At 39.0% G+C, this 21,673-nt stretch overlaps 1 protein-coding gene across 3 annotated transcripts in view; it reads left to right on the forward strand.

Moving 5' to 3' along the window:
* The window catches only part of slka (STE20-like kinase a), a 74,154-nt gene that overhangs the window by 4,015 nt on the left and 48,466 nt on the right, over positions 1-21,673 (forward strand). For all 3 annotated transcript variants that reach the window (XM_062059208.1, XM_062059207.1, XM_062059210.1), the window contains exons 2-4: positions 7,007-7,171; positions 16,834-16,882; positions 17,303-17,452. In XM_062059208.1, coding sequence (XP_061915192.1) covers positions 7,007-7,171; positions 16,834-16,882; positions 17,303-17,452 — 364 coding nt within the window. The remainder of the gene's footprint in view (positions 1-7,006; positions 7,172-16,833; positions 16,883-17,302; positions 17,453-21,673) is intronic.

The following is a 21,673-nucleotide window of genomic DNA, read 5'->3' on the forward strand; positions in this document are numbered from 1 at the left end:
GACACATAATGTAATGTATAATATTATACAATATATTAACAGTATACACTAGGATAATAACATGCACATTAATAATTAAAGACCCATAAATAATCAATTTATAATCAAATTGTAGCCCCTGAGTCGTAATCGAATTGTGATTTGGCCAAAGATTCCCACCTCTAGAGACCCTTGACTTGGCCAACTTCTGTTTTCTTATCAAATAGTTTAGCTAAGACATAACTATACATGTATTTACAGTATGTCTATTCTACTGCAGTGGTGTGAGCTTTCTCCATGGACGTCCCTTCAGTGCCAATGCGGGGTTTCCTTCCTGAAACTCCAGTGATTAAATCAACAATAATCCTGCTCATCGGGCAGAAATATCCATTTGCTAGTTTGCAGTCATTAGCTGAGTACGTTGCTGTGATGAGAGCCAGGAGTCTATACAGACTAAAGTTGATATATCTACGTCTTTAGAACACTTTGGACAGAATATCGATGCCGTGGTGTATGTCCAGCAGGGCCTGGAATCACAGACTAATTAAAGATCCTTGTTTGTTTCTGTTGATAGGATTGTTTGACTTACTGTATGGGACTTTGAGTGAGACTACCGTCAGCCTGCACAGACTGGGTGTGGGTCAGGTTAGAACTGGGTAAACATAGGATCACTTGTTCCTATAAACGTTCACTCCCTCCCTCTTTTTCCTCTTAGTTCGTAAAACTCCCCTGCTACTGTTTTTGTACCACAATCCTTCAAAATCACTGCTTCGTTACTGTAACGTAACATGTGACTTTGTCACTGTCGGTTTAAAGGGGCAGAAAAACAGAACGGGAGGCGGAAAAGCCGTCAGGAAGTGAGCAAACTTCAGTGGGAGTGGGTCAGGTGATAAGCTTTGCTGACAATAGTTTCATTTGTCATTGGCTCTGTGGGTTTTTTTTTTTCAGTTTTTGCAACCACAGTCGCCACACCCAATAAGTCTTTATTAAATGTTTTAATGAAGACCTGTCATATTTGTCGCTGTGGTACAAAATACAGCGTTACCTGTTTTGGTTATGAATCCGTTCCAAAAGGTCCGACGAAAACAAATTGTTTACCATTTTCTTCCGCTTATCCGAGGTCGGGTTGCGGGGGCAGCAGCCAAAGCAGAGAAGCCCAGACTTCCCTCTCCCCAGCAGCTTTGTCCAGCTCCTCCCAGGGGATCCCGAGCCGGGAGACATACAGTCGTGGTCAAAAGTTGACATACATTACACTTTAATTTGATTTTTATTAAAGGCCTACTGAAATGCGATTTTTTTATTTAAACGGGGATAGCAGGTCCAGTCTATGTGTCATACTTGATCATTTCGCGATATTGCCATATTTTTGCTGAAAGGATTTAGTAGAGAACATCAACGATAAAGTTGGCAACTTTTGGTCGCTGATAAAAAAAAGCCTTGCCTGTACCGGAAGTAGCGTGACGTCACAGGTTGTGGAGCTCCTCACATCTGCACATTGTTTACAATCATGGCCACCAGCAGCGAGAGCGATTCGGACCGAGAAAGCGATGATTTCCCCATTAATTTGAGCGAGGATGAATGATTCGTGGATGAGGAAAGTGAGAGTGAAGGACTAGAGGACAGTGGAAGCGATTCAGATAGGGAAGATGCTGTGAGAGGCGGGTGGGACCTGATATTCAGCTGGGAATGACTAAAACAGTAAATAAACACAAGACATATATATACTCTATTAGCCACAACACAACCAGGCTTATATTTAATATGCCACAAATTTATCCCGCATAACAAACACCTCCCCCCTCCCGTCCATATAACCCGCCAATACAAATCGAACACCCGCACAACACACTCAATCCCACAGCCCAAAGTTCATACAGCAAATATATTTCCCCAAAGTCCCCAAAGTTACGTATGTGACATGCACATACGGGCAAGCGATCAAATGTTTGGAGGCCGCAGCTGCGTACTCACGGTACCGCGTCTGCGTATCCAACTCAAAGTCCTCCTGGTAAGAGTCTCTGTTGTCCCAGTTCTCCACAGGCCAATGGTTAAAGCTTGACTGTCATTTTTCGGGAATGTAAACAATGAAACATCGGCTGTGTTTGTGTTGCTGCAGCCGGCCGCTAATACACCGCTTCCCACCTACAGCTTTCTTCTTTGCTGTCTCCATTGTTCATTGAACAAATTGCAAGAGATTCACCAACACAGATGTCCAGAATACAGTGGAATTTTGAGATGAAAACAGACGACTTAATAGCCGGCCACAATGCTGTCCCAAAATGTCCTCTACAATCCGTGACGTCACGCGCAGGCGTCGTCATACAGAGACGTTTTCAGCAGGATATTTCGCGCAAAATTTAAAATTGCACTTTAGTAATCTTACCCGGCCGTATTGGAATGTGTTGCAATGTTAAGATTTCATCATTGATGTATAAACTATCAGACTGCGTGGTCGCTAGTAGTGGCTTTCAGTAGGCCTTTAAAGGCCTACTGAAATGAATTTTTTTAATTTAAACGGGGATAGCAGATCTATTCTATGTGTCATACTTGATCATTTCGCGATATTGCCATATTTTTGCTGAAAGGATTTAGTATAGAACAACGACGATAAAGATTGCAACTTTTGGTATCTGATAAAAAAAAGGCTTGCACCTACCGGAAGTAGCGTGACGTAGTCAGTTGAACATATACGCAAAGTTCCCTATTGTTTACAATGATGGCCGCATGAAGTGAGAGAGATTCGGACCGAGAAAGCGACAATTTCCCCATTAATTTGAGCGAGGATGAAAGATTTGTGGATGAGTAAAGTGCAAGTGAAGGACTAGTGGGGAGTTGAAGCTATTCAGATAGGGAAGATGCTGTGAGAGCCGGGGGTGACCTGATATTCAGCTGGGAATGACTACAACAGTAAATAAACACAAGACATATAAATACTCTATTAGCCACAACACAACCAGGCTTATATTTAATATGCCACAAATTAATCCTGCATAAAAACACCTGCGTGTTTGTTATGCTAGCTCCTAGCTCCATAAAACACGCCAATACAATTCAAACACCTGATCAACACACACAATCACTCAGCCCAAAAGACCGTTTGCCTAACCCAAGGTTCATAAAGCTTATATATTTTTAAAAAGTTACGTACATGACGCGCACATACGGTCAAGTTATCGAATGTTTAGCAGCCAAGGCTGCATACTCACGGTACCTGATATTCAGCTGGGAATGACTACAACAGTAAATAAACACAAGACATATATTTACTCTATTAGCCACAACACAACCAGGCTTATATTTAATATGCCACAAATTAATCCTGCATAATAACACCTGCGTGTTTGTTATGCTAGCTCCTAGCTCCTCTGCTAGCTCCTAGCTCCATAGAACACGCCAATACAATTCAAACACCTGATCAACACACACAATCACTCAGCCCAAAAGACCGTTCACCTAACCCAAGGTTCATAAAGCTTATATATTTTTAAAAAGTTACGTACGTGACGCGCACGTACGGTACGGTACGTGTTATGCTAGCTCCTAGCTCCTCTGCTAGCTCCTAGCTCCATAGAACACGCCAATACAATTCAAACACCTGATCAACACACACAATCACTCAGCCCAAAAGACCGTTCACCTAACCCAAGGTTCATAAAGCTTATATATTTTAAAAAAGTTGCGTACATACGCAAAAAAAAGCCAAAGCTGCATACTCACAGTAGCACGTCTGCGTCTTTGTCATCCAAATCAAAGTAATCCTGGTAAGAGTCTGTGTTGTCCCAGTTCTCTACAGGCGTCTGTGTATCCAAGTCAAAAGTCCTCCTGGTTAGAGTCTCTGTTATCCGAGTTCTTCCATCTTGACTGCATCTTTCGGGAATGTAAACAAAGAAGCGCCGGCTGTGTACTGTTGTGGCTGACTACGTTCGAAAAATACGTCCATTTCGCACCGACAACTTTCTTCTTTGCTTGCTCGGCTTCCTTCTCCATAATGCAATGAACATGATTGAAACAGATTCACGAACACAGATGTCCAGAATACTGTGGAATTATGAAATGAAAACAGAGCTTTTTCGTATTGGCTTCAATGTGGAAGGAATACCCGTGTTCGCCGGTCTACGTCACGCGCATACGTCATCCTCAGAGGCGTTTCGAACCGGAAGTTTAGCGGCAAATTTAAAATGTCACTTTATAAGTTAACCCGGCCGTATTGGCATGTGTTATAATGTTAAGATTTCATCATTGATATATAAACTATCAGACTGCGTGGTCGGTAGTAGTGGGTTTCAGTAGGCCTTTAAGGATCCCCATTAGCTGGTTGCCACAACAACCCACTAGTCTTCCTGGGGTCCACAAACTCAATACAATTACAAGTAAAAGCATATAATTATAACTACACAATACAGAAATACAGAAACAAATAAAAGCATCAACAAGCATCTTCTCATTCAATGCGTTTTCTTTATTTTCATGACTATTTACATTGTAGATTGTCACATCAAAACTATGAATGAACACATGTGGAGTTATTTACTTAACAAAAAAAGGTGAAATAACTGAAAACATGTTTTTTTTCTTCAAAATAGCCACCCTTTGCCTCTGATTACCGCTTTGCACACTCTTGGCATTCTCTCCATGAGCTTCAAGCACACCTGTGACGTGAAAAACATTTCAGGTGACTACCTCTTGAAGCTCATGGAGAGAATGCCAAGAGTGTGCGAAAAAGTAATTAAATTAGGAAATTAGCCTGTGATGTGTTTGCTTACACCCTAAAAAGTAGGAAGTTGTGCCCCTGATTACAGATTATCGTATTTTTTGTCGTTTTCCTTTAGACCAGGGGTCACCAACGCGGTGCTCGCGGGCACCAGGTAGCCCGTAAGGACCAGATGAGTAGCCCGCCGGCCTGTTCTAAAAATAGCTCAAATAGCAGCACTTACCAGTGAGCTGCCTCTATTTTTTAATTTTTATTTATTTACTAGCAAGCTGGTCTCGCTTTGCCCGATATTTTTAATTCTAAGAGAGACAAAACTCAAATAGAATTAGAAAATCCAAGAAAATATTTTAAAGACTTGGTCTTCACTTGTTTAAATAAATTCATAAATTTTTTTACTTTGCTTCAGAAAGACAATTTTAGAGAAAAAATACAACCTTAAAAATGATTTTAGGATTTTTAAACACATATACCTTTTTACCTTTTAAATTCCTTCCTCTTCTTTCCTGACAATTTAAATGAATGTTCAAGTAAATGTATTGTTTTTATTGTAAAGAATAATAAATACATTTTAATTGAATTCTTCATTTTAGCTTCTGTTTTTTTGACGAAGAATATTTGTGAAATATTTCTTCAAACTTATTATGATTAAAATTCAAAATATTTATTCTGGCAAATCTAGAAAATCTGTAGAATCAAATTTAAATCTTATTTCAAGGTCTTTTGAATTTTTAAAAACATTTTTGTTCTGGAAGAAATAATGATTTGTCTTTGTTATAAATATAGCTTGGTCCAATTTGTTATATATTCTAACAAAGTGCAGATTGGATTTTAACCTGTCATCAAAATTCTAAAATTAATCTTAATCAGGAAAAATTACTAATGATGTTCCATAAATTCTTTTTTTAATTTTTTTCAAAAAGATTCGAATTAGCTAGTTATTTCTCTTCTTTTTTTCGGTTGAATTTTGAATTTTAAAGAGTCGAAATTGAAGATAAACTGTTTCAAAATTTAATTGTCATTTTTTTCCTTTTTTTCTCCTCTTTTAAACCGTTCAATTAAGTGTAAATATCATTAACTATTAATAATAACATAGAATTAAAGGTAAATTGAGCAAATTGGCTATTTCTGGCAATTTATTTAAGTTTGTATCAAACTGGTAGCCCTTCGCATTAATCAGTACCCAAGAAGTAGCTCTTGCTTTCAAAAAGGTTGGTGACCCCTGCTTTAGACCCAGTTGTGTGCTCTTATTTTGCTACATCTGTTTCCTGTTTTGTGTTTAATTTAATTCCCCTTTTCCCCCTGTTTGAGGAGGCTGTGGGCGTGCCCTGTTTGTAACCACCAATCAGGGTTTTTAAACACAGGGTCGATGCCAGATAATCACTTGCAAACCCGCATGCTCGGTTCTGTTGCATCTTGGTCTGAATTTTTGTAGTTTGTGTTTAGCGTACGGATTCTCTCGGTGTGAGCATGATGAAAGACACTTTTTTTCTTACACACGGCCTCTTTGTCTCTGCGTTCCGGGGATCCAGCCTAATATCCCTGGCCTCATGGTGGGTTACCTTGCAAAAAGAAGTCTACCACCATGGGTATTCTTTGTCAGAGAACTTGAGTCCTGGTTTGTAACTCGCCACGTTTGGCCGTGCGATAACCGAGACAGTATACGAAAGCCATGTTGCAGGTAATGTTCGTAGAAAACCCGAAACGTACCAAAAGCGGGGCTTACAAAAACCAGGGTGTCAGAATAATTGTATATAAGTTATCACACAACTTGTTTGCTTGCAGTTCAGGTGGCTCTTGTAAATCTCCACTGTGTGCCATGGAATACGCCTCGCCGTAGAAGTGTCTGTTTTTCAGACCTGGACAGCCACGGGAGGGGCCTTATCAGGACCCGACGTCTCCAAGAAGATAAGGCGGACGAGCAGAGAAGGGGCAAACCCGACACCGCTCCAAGCACATTTTGTTTTAACTGTTTATGACCCAGTGCTGGGCTGCTGCATAATGAGACCCCTCCCCTTAGAAGCAGCTGCAGCTATGTAATCAGGGAATGCCCAAACAAATGGGGAGGCGCCGGAACTTTTTCCTCAGAGCGTGGGGTGACCAAGTACGAGGGTGCAGTTACACGCGCTCTCCTCATGAGTGAAATTTAATCCTGTCTGTTTGATTCCTTGCTTCTCGTCCTGTTTAATAGATAGTTCGGTGTTTGAACCTGACACAGGGCACCACTGTATTTTGTCGTGGATTATTGCGATAGCTGTTTTACCATAGAAATATCAAAATAATATTAGTTGACATTTCATGTTCTGTTGTTGCTTTCAGGCGCAGAACAAGATCAACAGCACCCTCGCCGCCGCCAAGGTTATCGACACAAAGACGGAGGACGAGCTGGAAGACTACATGGTGGAAATTGACATCCTGGCCTCTTGCAACCACCATCACATTGTCCAACTGCTGGATGCCTTCTACTTCGAAGGGAAACTCTGGGTAGGTAGTTGTGTCCATTTAAAGTAACAAGCTTGGTGTTCCTTTCCTCTCGTGTATTATTCACTTTCACCACTTAAAGGGGAACTGCATGGTTGGGGGCGTGGTTATTTACAGCTAGAATTCACCAACTCGAGTATTTCATATATATTTCATATATATATATATATATATATATATATATATATATGAATGTGTATATATATATATATTTATTTTATTTACATAAAAGAAATACTTGAATTTCAGTGTTCCGGTGGCTATCCATTAGATGGCAGTATTGTCCTGTTTAACTTCTCCGTTTATGATGAGTACATCATTTCGGCCACCGTGTTCAATGGAGAAGTCTGTTCTACATATTTACAGGCAACATACACCTTCCCCTTCGAACTGTCCTGGATGGACTGAAATTCTTGTTTCCATTCGTTTGAATTCGTTAGGCAAGCTGTTTATATTGTGGGAAAGCGGACGTGAGAACAGGCTGTCCCCACTCAGTCTCAGGTCCGCATTGAGCTGGAGGGGGCGTGGCCTCCAGCTCCGGCTGAATACCGGGAGTTTGTCGGGAGAAAATCTCTGCCGGGAGGTTGTCGGGAGAGGCGCTGAAAACCGGGATTCTCCCGCTAAAAACGGGAGGGTTGGCAAGTATGTCCATACCTAAATGTGCGGTATCATCCAAAACTAATGTAAAGTATCAAAGAAGAGAAGAATAAGTGATTATTACATTTTAACAGAAGTGTAGATAGAACATGTTAAAACAGAAAATAAACAGATATTAACAGTAAATGAACAAGTAGATTAATAATCATTTTTTACAGTTTGTCCCTCATAATGTGTACAAAATAATAGGTGTATAAATGACACAATATGTTACTGCATACGTCAGCAGACTAATTAGGAGTCTTTGTTTGTTTACTTACTACTAAAAGACAAGTTGTCTAGTATGTTCACTAGAGATGTCCGATAATGGCTTTTTTGCCGATTTTGTCCAACTCTTAATTACCGATTCCGATATCAAGCGATACCGATATATACAGTCGTGGAATGAACACATTATTATGCCTAATTTTGTTGTGGTGCCCCGCTGGATGCATTAAACAATGTAACAAGGTTTTCCAAAATAAATCGACTCAAGTTATGGAACGAAAATGCCAACATGGCACTGCCATATTTATTATTGAAGTCACAAAGTGCTTTATTTTTTTTAACATGCCTCAAAACAGCAGCTGGGAATTTGGGACATGCTCTCCCTGAGAGAGCATGAGGAGGTTGAGGTGTGGGGGATAGCGTGGGGTGTATAGTGTAGCGTCCAGGAAGAGTTAGTGCTGCAAGGGATTCTGGGTATTTGTTCTGTTGTGTTTATGTTGTGTTACGGTGCGGATGTTCTCCCGAAATGTGTTTGTCATTCTTGTTTGGTGTGGGTTCACAGTGTGGCGCATATTTGTAACAGTGTTAAAGTTGTTTATACGGCTACCCTCAGTGTGACCTGTATGGCTGTTGACCAAGTATGCCTTGCATTCACTTGTGTGTGAAAAGCCGTAGATATTATGTGACTGGGCCGGCACGCGAAGGCAGTGCCTTTAAGGTTTACTGGCGCTCTGTACTTCTCCCTACGTCCGTGTACACAGCGGCGTTTTAAAAAGTCATACATTTTACTTTTTGAAACCGATACCGATAATTTACGATATTACATTTTAAAGCATTTATCGGCCGATAATATCGGCAGTCCGATATTATCGGACATCTTTAGTTTGAAGTCATATGGAACAATTGCGTCAGGTATTTGATGAGAAGGACTTTATATTGTCAATACAGGCTATTGAGTTTAGTTTTTAACATTTTCTGCTGGTGGTGTCTGCCATGTATTAGTTACTCAGGTCACGGGACAATACCGGAACCATTGTAAGGGGAACTTAAGGGCGGGGGACACAGGATATGATGACATGTCAGTGTTTCCCATAAACTGCCAAGATACCTGTGGCGGTGGGGGTGTGGCTATGGGCGTGGTCACCATGACATCATCTAGTAATTTGCATAATGTACTACAATGATATGATTTTCTCTAAAAAGGCTAAAAAAAATGTATACTTACTATTCAATAATAACAGTTTTGTTTTAAACGTCCATCCATCCATCCATTTTATAATATAATTACAACACTTTATGTACATATTCATATACAGATTTGAACAATAAGTTATTCACTGAAATATATTTATTAATTGTGGTTCTTACAAAAAATATATCTTATAAAAATATAAAAGCTAAAATGTCTCTTAAAGCTCTGCCCCTTTTAATTAGTGCATACTAAATAATTTAACTTTAGCCTACTACTACAACCATATTATTTACCAGCAACATAAAGTGAAACAGAGGCAGAGGTGTCCTGCCACAGTCAGTAACGAATAAACAGAAAACAGTAGTGGTGGTAGATAGACACAGAGCTTCATCAAACATCTGATCCACTGAACAAAGAGCTCCAAAAATCTTGATCCTACACTTCTCTTTTGTGAAGTAAAGTAAATCTGAGTAGCCGATATGGGCATCTACATCAACTATATGATTTGCCTGAGAAGCTGGACAGGGCAAAAAAAAAAAAAAATCTATTTGTGGTGGCCTTAATTCTTTCGTGGTGGGCCGCCACAAATAAATGAGTGTGTGGGAAACACTGCATGTGTTGTGTGTTGGACACTTGGAAGTGGAAAAAGTAAGAGCGGGAATAAAAGTCAATAAGCTTTCTTTTGGTGTATTATTAAGCTTAGATTGCTAATAAGTGACAAGATTGGCACACAACAATGGCGACGAGGATGGGATAGTATCCCCCCTGGATTTTTTTCAGTGAAAAAAATGTGCCTTGGCTCAAAAAAGGTTTAAAAACACTGCCTTACAGTAAGTGCCTGCAGAGAAATAGGAAATGTTGAGCCGCCAAAACGGAGCGCAAAAGTCACTCAGAGTATTAAAACATCTATCTTTCGAGGGGGCGCCTTCCTCGATCGCTTCTTTTTAAACCTTTAATGGGAACGCTAATCAGCCCTGCACAGTTGGACCCGGCTTTTGAAAAAGCTGCATATCTTTTAGCCATCATTATGAGCTCTTAAGCACCATCTGCTTGAACTTCACTCTTGCACAGGTGTGTGTGTTTAGTTTGGCACTTAAACCAAATGATCTCACATAGTTCATATAATTCAAATGGATCATTAATATTAGTGTAGCATCATATAATTGATTGAGGAGCAGACTTAGACTTCCTCTGCTGTCTTGTTACACAGTCAGTAAAGCTCTCGTCAGACTGGGGCAAATTAAGGCCCGGGGGCCGCATTGGACTTTACAATCTGGACATTCCCAAATCATTTGTTTAGGTCTTTAAGATGGGAAGTGTAGCCGCTAATATGATGTGCAGTGAGGTTTTCAAATGACTGTAAGTCTTGAACTATACAAAGTAGACCTGTCCGATAATGGCTTTTTTGCCGATATTCCGATATTGTCCAATTCTTAATTACCGATTCCGATATCAACCGATACCGATATTTACAGTCGTGAAATTAACACATTATTATGCCTAGTTTTGTTGTGATGCCCCGCTGGATGCATTAAACCAGGGGTGTCCAAACTTTTTCCACTGAGGGCCGCACACGGAAAAATTTAAGCATGCGGGGGCCATTTTGATATTTTTCATTTTCAAACCTTAACAAAATATATGGATTTTTTTTTTTTTAACCTTTAGGGCTCCCGGGGACTAAAAAGGGTCTCAGTCATTAAACTGTTAAAAATAAGTCAAATTATTATTTTTTTTAAATTTATTTAATGCTTACAGTAAATCTCTATATCAACTTGAGGTTGATATAAAGTTAAAAAAAAAAGGTTTTCTGTCAAAGACAACTTTGTTTTTTATAGTAAAACTGAAATATGCAGTATTTAGTAATTAGAGCCTTAAAAGATCAATAATGCAGGACACCATTGATTTTAATTATTTAATATTTTTGAGTAATCACCGTGAAAAGTTAAATAAAATCCTACTAAATATATTTGGGATCCAAAAGGTCCCCCACTCAAAGTGATACATTTTTATTAGGTTTTTTTTTAACTTTTAACACTTAAATTACGAGATCAACTTCATATATACAGTATCTGTTGATTTTACGTTTGAACTATTATTTTGTTTGTCAAATAAAACTTTGATGTTTTTATATGGCAACCACACAATATATGCAATATTTTTTCCACATAAAAAATTTATAGTGATATTTTTTAAGTAATAATTCATTATAACAGATTTTTTGTCTTTTTTTTTTTTTAGCAATATTATTAATTAGTAAGTATACATTTTTTGAGCCTTTTTAGAGAAATCATATCATTGTAGTAAATTATGCAAATTACTCGATGATGTCATGGTGACCACGCCCATAGCCACGCCCATAGCCATTCCCCCACCGCCACAGGTATCTTGTTAGTTTATGGGAAACACTGCTCAGTGACTTTTTGCCTTTGCTCACACACATGAAAAATTAGAGGGAACATGGGTCGTAGGTAATATTGTAAATCCCACATTCTGGGTGTCTTATTCAGTAAGAAAAAGTAAAATTCCATTCTGTTTTTTAAGGCGGTCTGTCATAAAATGTGTTTTTAGCACTCAATCAGACATTATTGTGAGGTTTTGTATTAGTCTTACTAAAAATCTGATATGCCGACCCCCAGACCCATTTTTTTTCTCTAAATTTGGCCCCTCCGAGTCAAAATAATTGTCCCGGCCGGTCTCACGCCGTGTGCGACGACAGGCTGGGCCTCTTTGCAATCACGTCTCTGCGGGTGGTGTCATGTGACCCCCGCATCCACGCTCAGATAATGGAGCTTGTTTCGGACAGCGGCGAAAGTGCCCGTAAATAATTCAGAACCGCACGGCAGGTTTTCCCTGCGGGCCCCCCCCCCCCCCCCCTCCCTAACCTCTCGTCCTTAACCGGCATGATGAATGTGTAACCTGTGTTGTTCTGGGAGTTATTGCGCAATGCGGCCGCGTGGTCTCCCAGGTCAGGGGAGGTAGTCGCTCCTTGTTTTAAATGCTGAAATTATTGAATGGGTGCAGATGTTAACAGCAAAAAGGAAGTAGATTGAGAACAAGCACCTGGTCGTCTCTCTTTGCTCCCATCCCTGAATGGAGGACACTGTTTGGTTGGAGCTCTGATACATGTTGCTCTATCATCTGATACCACGATAATGGTTTGGTTAGAGCGCCGTAGTAAAAGTGATAAGATTTCATCTCGTGTATCATAGCAACTTTGAGATTTGCTATTCACATGTCAAATAAAATCTATTATTATATTATTACTAGATGAGGCAATTCCTGGAGCAATTGCGTGTGAATGCTCCAATGTTGAAGTGGAACTGAAATGCTGACAGAATGTAGTATGAAGTAGGGCTGGGCGATATGGCCTTTTATTAATATCTGGATATGTTTAGGCCATGTCACGATACACCATATGTATGTGGATATGTTTAGGCCATGTCACGATACACCATATATATGTGGATATGTTTAGTCCATGTCACGATACACCATATATATGTGGATATGTTTAGGCCATGTCACGATACACCATATATATGTGGATATGTTTAGTCCATGTCACGATACACCACATATATGTGGATATGTTTAGTCCATGTCACGATACACCACATATATGTGGATATGTTTAGTCCATGTCACGATACACCATATATATGTGGATATGTTTAGGCCATGTCACGATACACCATATATATGTGGATATGTTTAGTCCATGTCACGATACACCACATATATGTGGATATGTTTAGTCCATGTCACGATACACCACATATATGTGGATATGTTTAGTCCATGTCACGATACACCATATATATGTGGATATGTTTAGTCCATGTCACGATACACCATATATATGTGGATATGTTTAGGCCATGTCACGATACACCATATATATGTGGATATGTTTAGTCCATGTCACGATACACCATATATATGTGGATATGTTTAGTCCATGTCACGATACACCATATATATGTGGATATGTTTAGTCCATGTCACGATACACCATATATATGTGGATATGTTTAGTCCATGTCACGATACACCATATATATGTGGATATGTTTAGTCCATGTCACGATACACCATATATATGTGGATATGTTTAGGCCATGTCACGATACACCATATATATGTGGATATGTTTAGTCCATGTCACGATACACCATATATATGTGGATATGTTTAGTCCATGTCACGATACACCATATATATGTGGATATGTTTAGTCCATGTCACGATACACCATATATATGTGGATATGTTCAGGCCATGTCACGATACACCATATTTATGTGGATATTTTGCCTTTGCCTTGAATGAACACCTGATGCATATAATCACAGCAGTATGATGATTCTATGTGTCTACATTCAAACATTCTTCTTCATACTGCATTAATATATGCTACTTTTAAACGTTTCATGCCGAGAGGGAAACCACAACGAAAAGTGTATTTATTAAACAGTTATTAAGCAATGGCACAAACATTCATGTCATTTCCAAAACAGGAAGTGCAAGATTGTCAGAGACATTTTAAAACAAGCTATGAGTGCACTTTTGTGCATGATGTCACTAAGATGACATATCAAAACAACACTAAATTAAAGTGCACTTTTTGTACAGAACGCCACTACAATAGTTTAAAACAAATAAAGTGCTCTTTTGTGCATGATGTCACACAAGATATTTCAATAAGTGTCAAATAAAAATGAGCTGCATAATAGGAAATCAAATAGTGTATGTCCTTCGCTATGTGGTAGGTTATTTTTTTTCATACGGTGTTGATGTGGAAATGGTTGCTTGGGCATTTTGTGGGTGTGGCACCGGCCGGAGATGTTGACATGCGGAGTTTGAAGCACTCTTCATTCTCTAGCGGGTGACTATTTAAATGATGCTACACCTTAGCAGTGATGCTACTTTTTGTAACAACGCTTTTGCCGCATACTTGACATATTACTGTTGTCTGTTCAACATCTTCCCGCTTGAAGCCAAACCACCGCCAGACGATGGACCCCCTGCTGGTTTTTTTGGGAATGAATTCTTCTTCCTTCATTTGTTACCAGATTCGCACCTTCTTTCTCTCGTATTACCACTCGCACCACAGCTAACGTTACCCATGCCGCTACCTCTCTGGTGGGCGAGGGTATATGACGTTGCACGCGCGACAGTATGTGACGTATGTATGAAGGTGCGCTTGTTTTATGTCTCTGTGAGGAGAGACAATGTAATGCCCGCAACTGCGTGAGAACGTTTACTCCAATATCACCATATAGTCATTTTCTATATCGCACAGAGACAAACCCGCGATATATCGAGTATATTCCATATATCGCCCAGCCCTAGAATGAATGTAAGAATAGTTTGAATGTTGAAGAGTTTGAATTTCCAGGGAAGCTGGAATTTGGTTCGGAACTTGGGAAAGTGTCAGTTTGAATGTCCAGGGTGAGTGGAATGTGTTGATGTTGGAATGGTTTGAATTGGTTGAAAAATGTAGGAATGGTGGAAGTTTGAAAAATGGCTAATTAATTTTGAATGGGGAAAATGTCCCTAAAAACTGGGAATTCTAGGAAATCTGGGATTTTTTTTTTGTGGAATTGTTGAAGAAGAACACACAATTCCCAAACTGGCTGAATATTTTGAAATTGGAACGGTTTATATTGGATGAAAAATGTAGGAGTTGTGGAATTTTGAAAAATGTCCCATTCATTTCAATGGGAATTTCATAAACCTTTTGGAATTCTGGTAAAAGAGGGATTTTTCGACTACGGCATCGCCACGAACTACAGTGGCGGACGTGCGCAAATTTTTTAGGACGTATGCAGATCTCAAATACACATCAGCAGGTACCAGAAGGTAAGAAAAGTTGGTTTTGCATAATCTTGCGAAACAAAACGCCAGATAATGTCCACTTAAAAGATAATGTGCCACTTTACGGTCCTTATACACACACCATAATAATACTTGTATCTCGGACTACGGTTGCCGTAATGGGCCGACGATCCATCAAGCGGTGCGGCTTCAAAGTCGTACTAAAACATGTTGACAGATTTTTGAGTGCTGTGTGTAATGTTCTTTATTTTCAATGGAACATTTCAAGTTTTGGTGTTGTTTACTGGCGTCATTCTGCAGTCTACACATATCTCTTATGTGTGACTGCAGGGTTTCCCACACATTCATTTATTTGTGGCGGCCCACCACGAAAGAATTACGTCCGCCACAAATAAAAAATAAAAAATTTAAAAAAAATTTTAAAAAATAAAAATTAAAAAAATTGTTTTTTATTTTATTTATTTATTTATTTATTTTTTTTGTCCTCTTCAGCTTCTCAGGCAAATCATATAGTAGATGTAGATGCCCATATCGGCTGTTAAGATTTACTTTATAAAATAGAAGTGTAGGATACTTCTCTTGTTGCCTTATTTGCATTTGACTTTATTAAATGTATTTATATTAGAAACACAACATGTGTATATAACAAAGGGTGCAAAGTCTGCAGGCAGTAGGAAACACATGGTTAAGTGTAGGGAGTAAAACTGATGGCAGTCTAACGTTCAAGATTTTTGGAGCTCTTTGTTCAGTGGATCAGATGTTTGATGAAGCTCTGTGTCTATCTACCACCACTACTGTTTTCTGTTTATTTGTTACTGACTGTGGCAGGACACCTCTGCCTCTGTTTCACTTTATGTTGCTGGTAAATAATATTGTTGTAATAGTAGGCTAAAGTTAAATTATTTAGTATGCACTAATTAAAGGGGCAGAGCTTTGAGACATTTTAGCTTTTATATTTTATAAGATATATTTTTGTAAGAACCACAATTAATAAATATATTTCAGTGAATAACTTATTGTTCAAATCTGTATATAAATATGTACATAAAGTGTTGTAATTATATTGTAAAATGGATGGATGGATGGATGGACGTTTAAAACAAAACTGTTATTATTAATTAGTAAGTATAAATTTTTTTAGCCTTTTTAGAGAAAATCAAATCATTGTAGTAAATTATGTAAATTACTCGATGATGTCATGGTGGCCACGCCCATAGCCACGCCCCCACCGCCACAGGTATCTTGGCAGTTTATGGGAAACACTGGACTGCCATCTACTGGTCACACTTATTATTACACCAAGTACCAAATAAAATCACTTCGAGGTCGGTAAGCACAACCAGAATTATTCCATACATAAGGTGCACTGTTTTTGAGAAAATGAAAGGATTTTAAGTGCGCCTTATAATCCGAAAAATGCGTTAACTCTTCATCTAAACGGGAAGATATAAACATCCCATCAATCCCAGGGAGAGCATCAAATGTATGTTGAAATGTTTCGGATGAGATTTTCCATAAGCACACTATTCTGCCGATAATCCCAGTAGGAGCATTCCATTGGAAATGAAGACCTCTCAGTGTCAATGTGGACTCCTTCTAAAATGTCCATTAACAATTTACCCAAATTGATTCTCTCCTTGGAACCCAGCCGAATCGATAATGTAGTTCCTATAATTAAAGGTCTCTCTGTTCGCCCTGTAATAAAGATTTCCTCTAAAAGACGTCATTTTAAATGTATCCCATTGGACATTTATTGTTATGCTCTTTGCAGATCCTCATTGAGTTCTGTGCGGGCGGCGCAGTGGACGCCATCATGCTGGGTAAGTCCCCGCCTCGCATAACTGCAGCATAATAAACTTCTGCTGCTTTTCCTTCCTCAAATGCCAACTCTCGCGTCTGTGGGTTTCTTCGCTCCTTTCGTCTGGTGAAGTGTGTAATTATGCTAGCTCCCATTTCAAGGAGTGCGTCTAATGCGTATAGTTTCACCTTCCTTTACTGGAGATGTAGAATCGCCCCTCTGCTGTGTGCGAATGTGTTTCCTGTTGCATAGAACTCACTGAGCGTTTCCCCTCGCACGAGCTGGATTTTGTAAGAGAGCGGCGTCCGGTTCTCCCTGGTTGCTATTGGTTGCTGTTGCGTCGCAATGTTTACTTGTGCAAATGGACAAAGTGTGCGTTGTGACATCACACCGGAATGTAAAAGAAAATGTGACTCACAAAACTGTCTGTGTGCGCCTGCAGAACTGGAGAGGCCCCTCACGGAGCCTCAGATACGTGTGGTGTGCAAGCAGACCTTGGAGGCCTTGGTCTACCTCCACGAGAACAAGATCATCCACAGAGACCTGAAGGCCGGCAACATTCTCCTCTCCCTGGATGGAGAAGTGAAACTTGGTATAATGTCAAGCCACACATTATCTCACGACACTTCTACCCCCAGTTTGTATCTGCATAAAGCAAAATATAAAAAACAAAACTTGGGACGTAAGTTAGAGTAGTCAATGTTCAGCTTGTGTAGAATCTAGGGTTGTACAGTATACCGGTACTAGTATAGTATCGCGGTACTAATGAATCAAAAACGGTACTATACTCTGTTTGAAAAGTACTGTTTCCCCATGTATTTTTTTTTTTTTTTAATGGGCATAAGGAGCATGTTCGGCAGCGCACACACACAGAGAACTTACAAGCAGACACAGTGTGTAGACAGAAAAGGGAGAATGGACGCATTTTGGTGTAAAAAGTCAAGATAAAGGTGAAGTTATAACACTGAAACACCCTCAGGAAGAGCTGCTTTAAGACATGGCTAGCTAGTTAGCGGCTAACGTGTTTTAGCTACTTCTAAATCACTAATCCTGGCCTCCATGGCAACAAATAAAGTAAGTTTCTTACACGTATCATTATCACTGGAGGACCAGGAATAGCTAAACATGCTTCACTACACACCGTAGGAGGATACAATAGCTCACCGGCGTCACAATGTAAACAAATGCCATGGGTGGATCTACACCTGACATCCACTGTAATGATACCAAGTACAAGAGCGTATCTAGTCGATACTACTATGATTACATCGATATTTTAACAAAATCTTTTTTCCTTTTTAAAACATATTATGTTTATAAAGTCAGTAAATACGTCCCTGGACACATGAGGACTTTGAATATGACCAATGTATGATCCTGTAACTACTTGGTATCGAATCGATACCTAAATGTGTGGTATCATCCAAAACTAATGTAATGTATCAAAGAAGAAAAGAATAAGTGATTATTACATTTTGACAGAAGTGTAGATAGAACATGTTAAAAGAGAAAAAAATTCGACCCCCAGCCTTTACATCAGTATTTCTTAACCATATTATTATTGGTTTATTATGTATTATATTTTATTGTACAATCTTGTAACTACTTGGTATCGGATCGATACCTAAATGTGTGGTATCATCCAAAACTAATGTAAAGTGTCAAAGAAGAGAAGAATAAGTGATTATTACATTTTAACAGAAGTGTAGATTGAACATGTTAAAACAGAAAATAAGCCGATATTAACAGTAAATGAACAAGTGGATTAATTATAATTTTTTACAGTTTGTCCCTCATAATGTGTACAAAATAATAGGTGTATAAATGACACAATATGTTACTGCATACGTCAGCAGACTAATTAGGAGTCTGTGTTTGTTTACTTACTACTAAAAGACAAGTTGTCTAGTATCTTCACTATTTTATTTAAGGACTAAATGACAATAATAAACATATGTTTCATGTACACTAAGATTTTTTGTTACAATAAAGGCAACAATGCCATTTTTTAAGGTACCCTTTATTGAGAAAAGTATCAAAGTATCTGTACCAAAATATTGGTATCGGGACAACCCTAGTAGTAACATAGTTTTACTATCTGTAAATAACAACACGCTGGCATAATTGTGGAATAACTAATGGTTTTAAAAACAGCTCCATGCAGTTGATTACTAAGGAAAGTAATGCATTACTTAAAAAACACTTTAATATTGTCATGCCCCATTGAGGGAATTTTCATATGAGAGCATCGTGTGCGTGCATGTACCTTTAAAAGGCGGTGTCTGTTGCCTAGCGACGTGTGACGTCAGCTTTAGCAGTTAGCACTGCAGCGGCTGTTCTGTTGGACATTTTTATCGGCTTGTGTTACCTCTGGTTAATAAAAAGGAGCCGCTGCCAGCTGCCGGAGACTTGGACTAGCTTTTTTGTAACTCTGAGAAAAATAAATAGACCGGAATCAAATGTCCACTGTAAAGGATTCTGGTTCTCTGGAATTTACAAAATAACATTATTGGCCCCCCTGGTCCGTAGTTTTATGGAAATGTGGCCTAACTACAACAATTTAGATATCCCTGATTTAGACAATAACAGAAGCACTAGCTGTATGTTGACTTGAGTGTTCATTGGAAAATAAATCTATACTTCTGTACAAGTTGCATTCCGACTATTCTAACCTACAAAAGCCAAAAGCAGTGAAGTTGATATGTTGTGTAAATGGTAAATAAAAAGAGAATACAATGATTTGCAAATCCTTTTCAACTTATATTCAATTAATTAGACTGCAAATACAAGATATTTAATGTTCACACTGATTTCTTTTTTTTGTTGTAAATAATCATTAACTTAGAAGTTTCTGGGTGTTGTTGATAAATGGCTTTGGCTTTTGCATAGTAGAGTTTTAACTTGCACTTACAGATGTAGCGACCAACTGTAGTTACTGACAGTGGTTTTCTGAAGTGTTCCTGAGCCCCTGTGGTGATGTGGTATGGTATGGTATGGTCTTTATTGTCATTGCACAAGTACAACAAAACTTTGTTTTCAACACAAACCCGTTCAAGATCATACAAACAAACCGTGTACAGGGTTACAGAACAGGAACGCGACCCGTAAAAGATGGCAAAAAGGTAAATGCTGGGGGAGAATGAGTAAAAAAAAACAAAACAATCTAGAGTGGGGAAAAGAACTCACATATACATATTACAACATACAACTCGAGACTTGCAACAGAGGGGAGGGAGTGGGGGTTACAGTGGCCGGCTGATGCTCTTCAATAATGCCCAGCCGTCCATCACCCCTAAGGGATATCCTTTACACGTTGATGTCGCTTTTTGATGCAGTACCGCCTGAGGGACGGAAGGTCACAGGCATTCAATGTTGGTTTTCAGCCTTGCCGCTTACGTGCAGTGATTTCTCCAGGTTCTCTGAACCTTTTGATGATATCACGGAGTGTAGATGGTGAAATCCCTAAATTCCTTGCAACAGCTGCTTGAGAAATGCTTTTCTCAAACAATTTGCTCAGGCATTTGTTGACAAAGTGGTGACCCTCGCCCCGTCCTTGTTTGTGAACGACTGAGCATTTCATGGAAGCTGCTTTTATACCCAATCATGGCACTCACCTGTTCCCAATTAGCCTGTTCACCTGTGAGATGTTCCAAATCACCATCATCATTGTCAGGTTCAAACACTGATGACATCTATTAAACAAGACTAGAAGCAAGGAATTAAACAGAGACAGAATTAAATTTGGCTCCATTGAGGAGAGACGTCTGGACTGTACTCTTTTCACAGTCTCACCACGCTCTGACGAAAGATTGTACGCCTCCTCTTTTATTTGGACTTTCCCTGATTACATGGCAACAGCCGTTTCTAAGGGAGGGGGGTCGTAAATAGCCATCGCCTTTGGTTACAGAACAGTTCAAAGAAAAGGTCGTAAAACGGGTCAAAGAAGAGGTCCCTGGAGGGGAGTCAGGTCCTGCTTCCTCTTCACTTTGTAGATCTCGGGTCAAGACAATATCTTTCTGTTGATTACAATACGTCAAAGAAACAGAACATGTTGCTTCCCATCCTACACAGTGGAGTTTTACAAGCCTTTTGCTTGGTAGGATCAGAGACAGCTTTTGTCTGCTCGCCGGGAACTCATGGCAACACAAAGTTTTGTGATAACTTAGATACAATTATTGTAACAATCCTCATCATTTCTTTTTATTCCTTTCATGAAAATGCATACATACAAGCCAGGTACATTTGACACTTTCATTGTTTTTTTGTTTCTTATACATTTCCATGATCAGAAAGGAGCAGATGGAAGAACACTATTCTTATATTTATCTGCCCCCTTTTTAGCACAAATTATTTTTGATGACTTTATAAACTGTTCCCTCCACCAACGCCCGAACTCCAACATTCTTTTTAATTTTCGTTTAAGCACTTTCACAGTGACACGCCCAATCAAAAGCAAAAATCAGTTTGATATAATTGCAGTTGTCTCTTTTTGTAACAATTTTTAAATTCAAAGATATTCTTGCAACTTTTTAAGTCTTTGATAAGTGTTTGAGGAGCATTCTTCAACTTTCTCAGTCTTTTTTGCCACCTGTGCCAGCTTTTTTGAAACATGTCGCAGGCATCAAATTCCAAATGAGCTAATATTTGCAAAAAATAACAAAGTTTCTCAGTGTGAACATGAAATATCTTGTCTTTGCAGTCTATTCAATTGAATATAAGTTGAAAAGGATTTGTTGTATTCTCTTTTTATTTACCATTTACACAACCTGACAACTTCACAGCTTTTGGGGTTTTGTATGTCCAAGTTGTATAT

This window comes from Entelurus aequoreus, linkage group LG09 (genome assembly GCF_033978785.1).
Source record: "Entelurus aequoreus isolate RoL-2023_Sb linkage group LG09, RoL_Eaeq_v1.1, whole genome shotgun sequence".
Taxonomy (NCBI): domain Eukaryota; kingdom Metazoa; phylum Chordata; class Actinopteri; order Syngnathiformes; family Syngnathidae; genus Entelurus; species Entelurus aequoreus.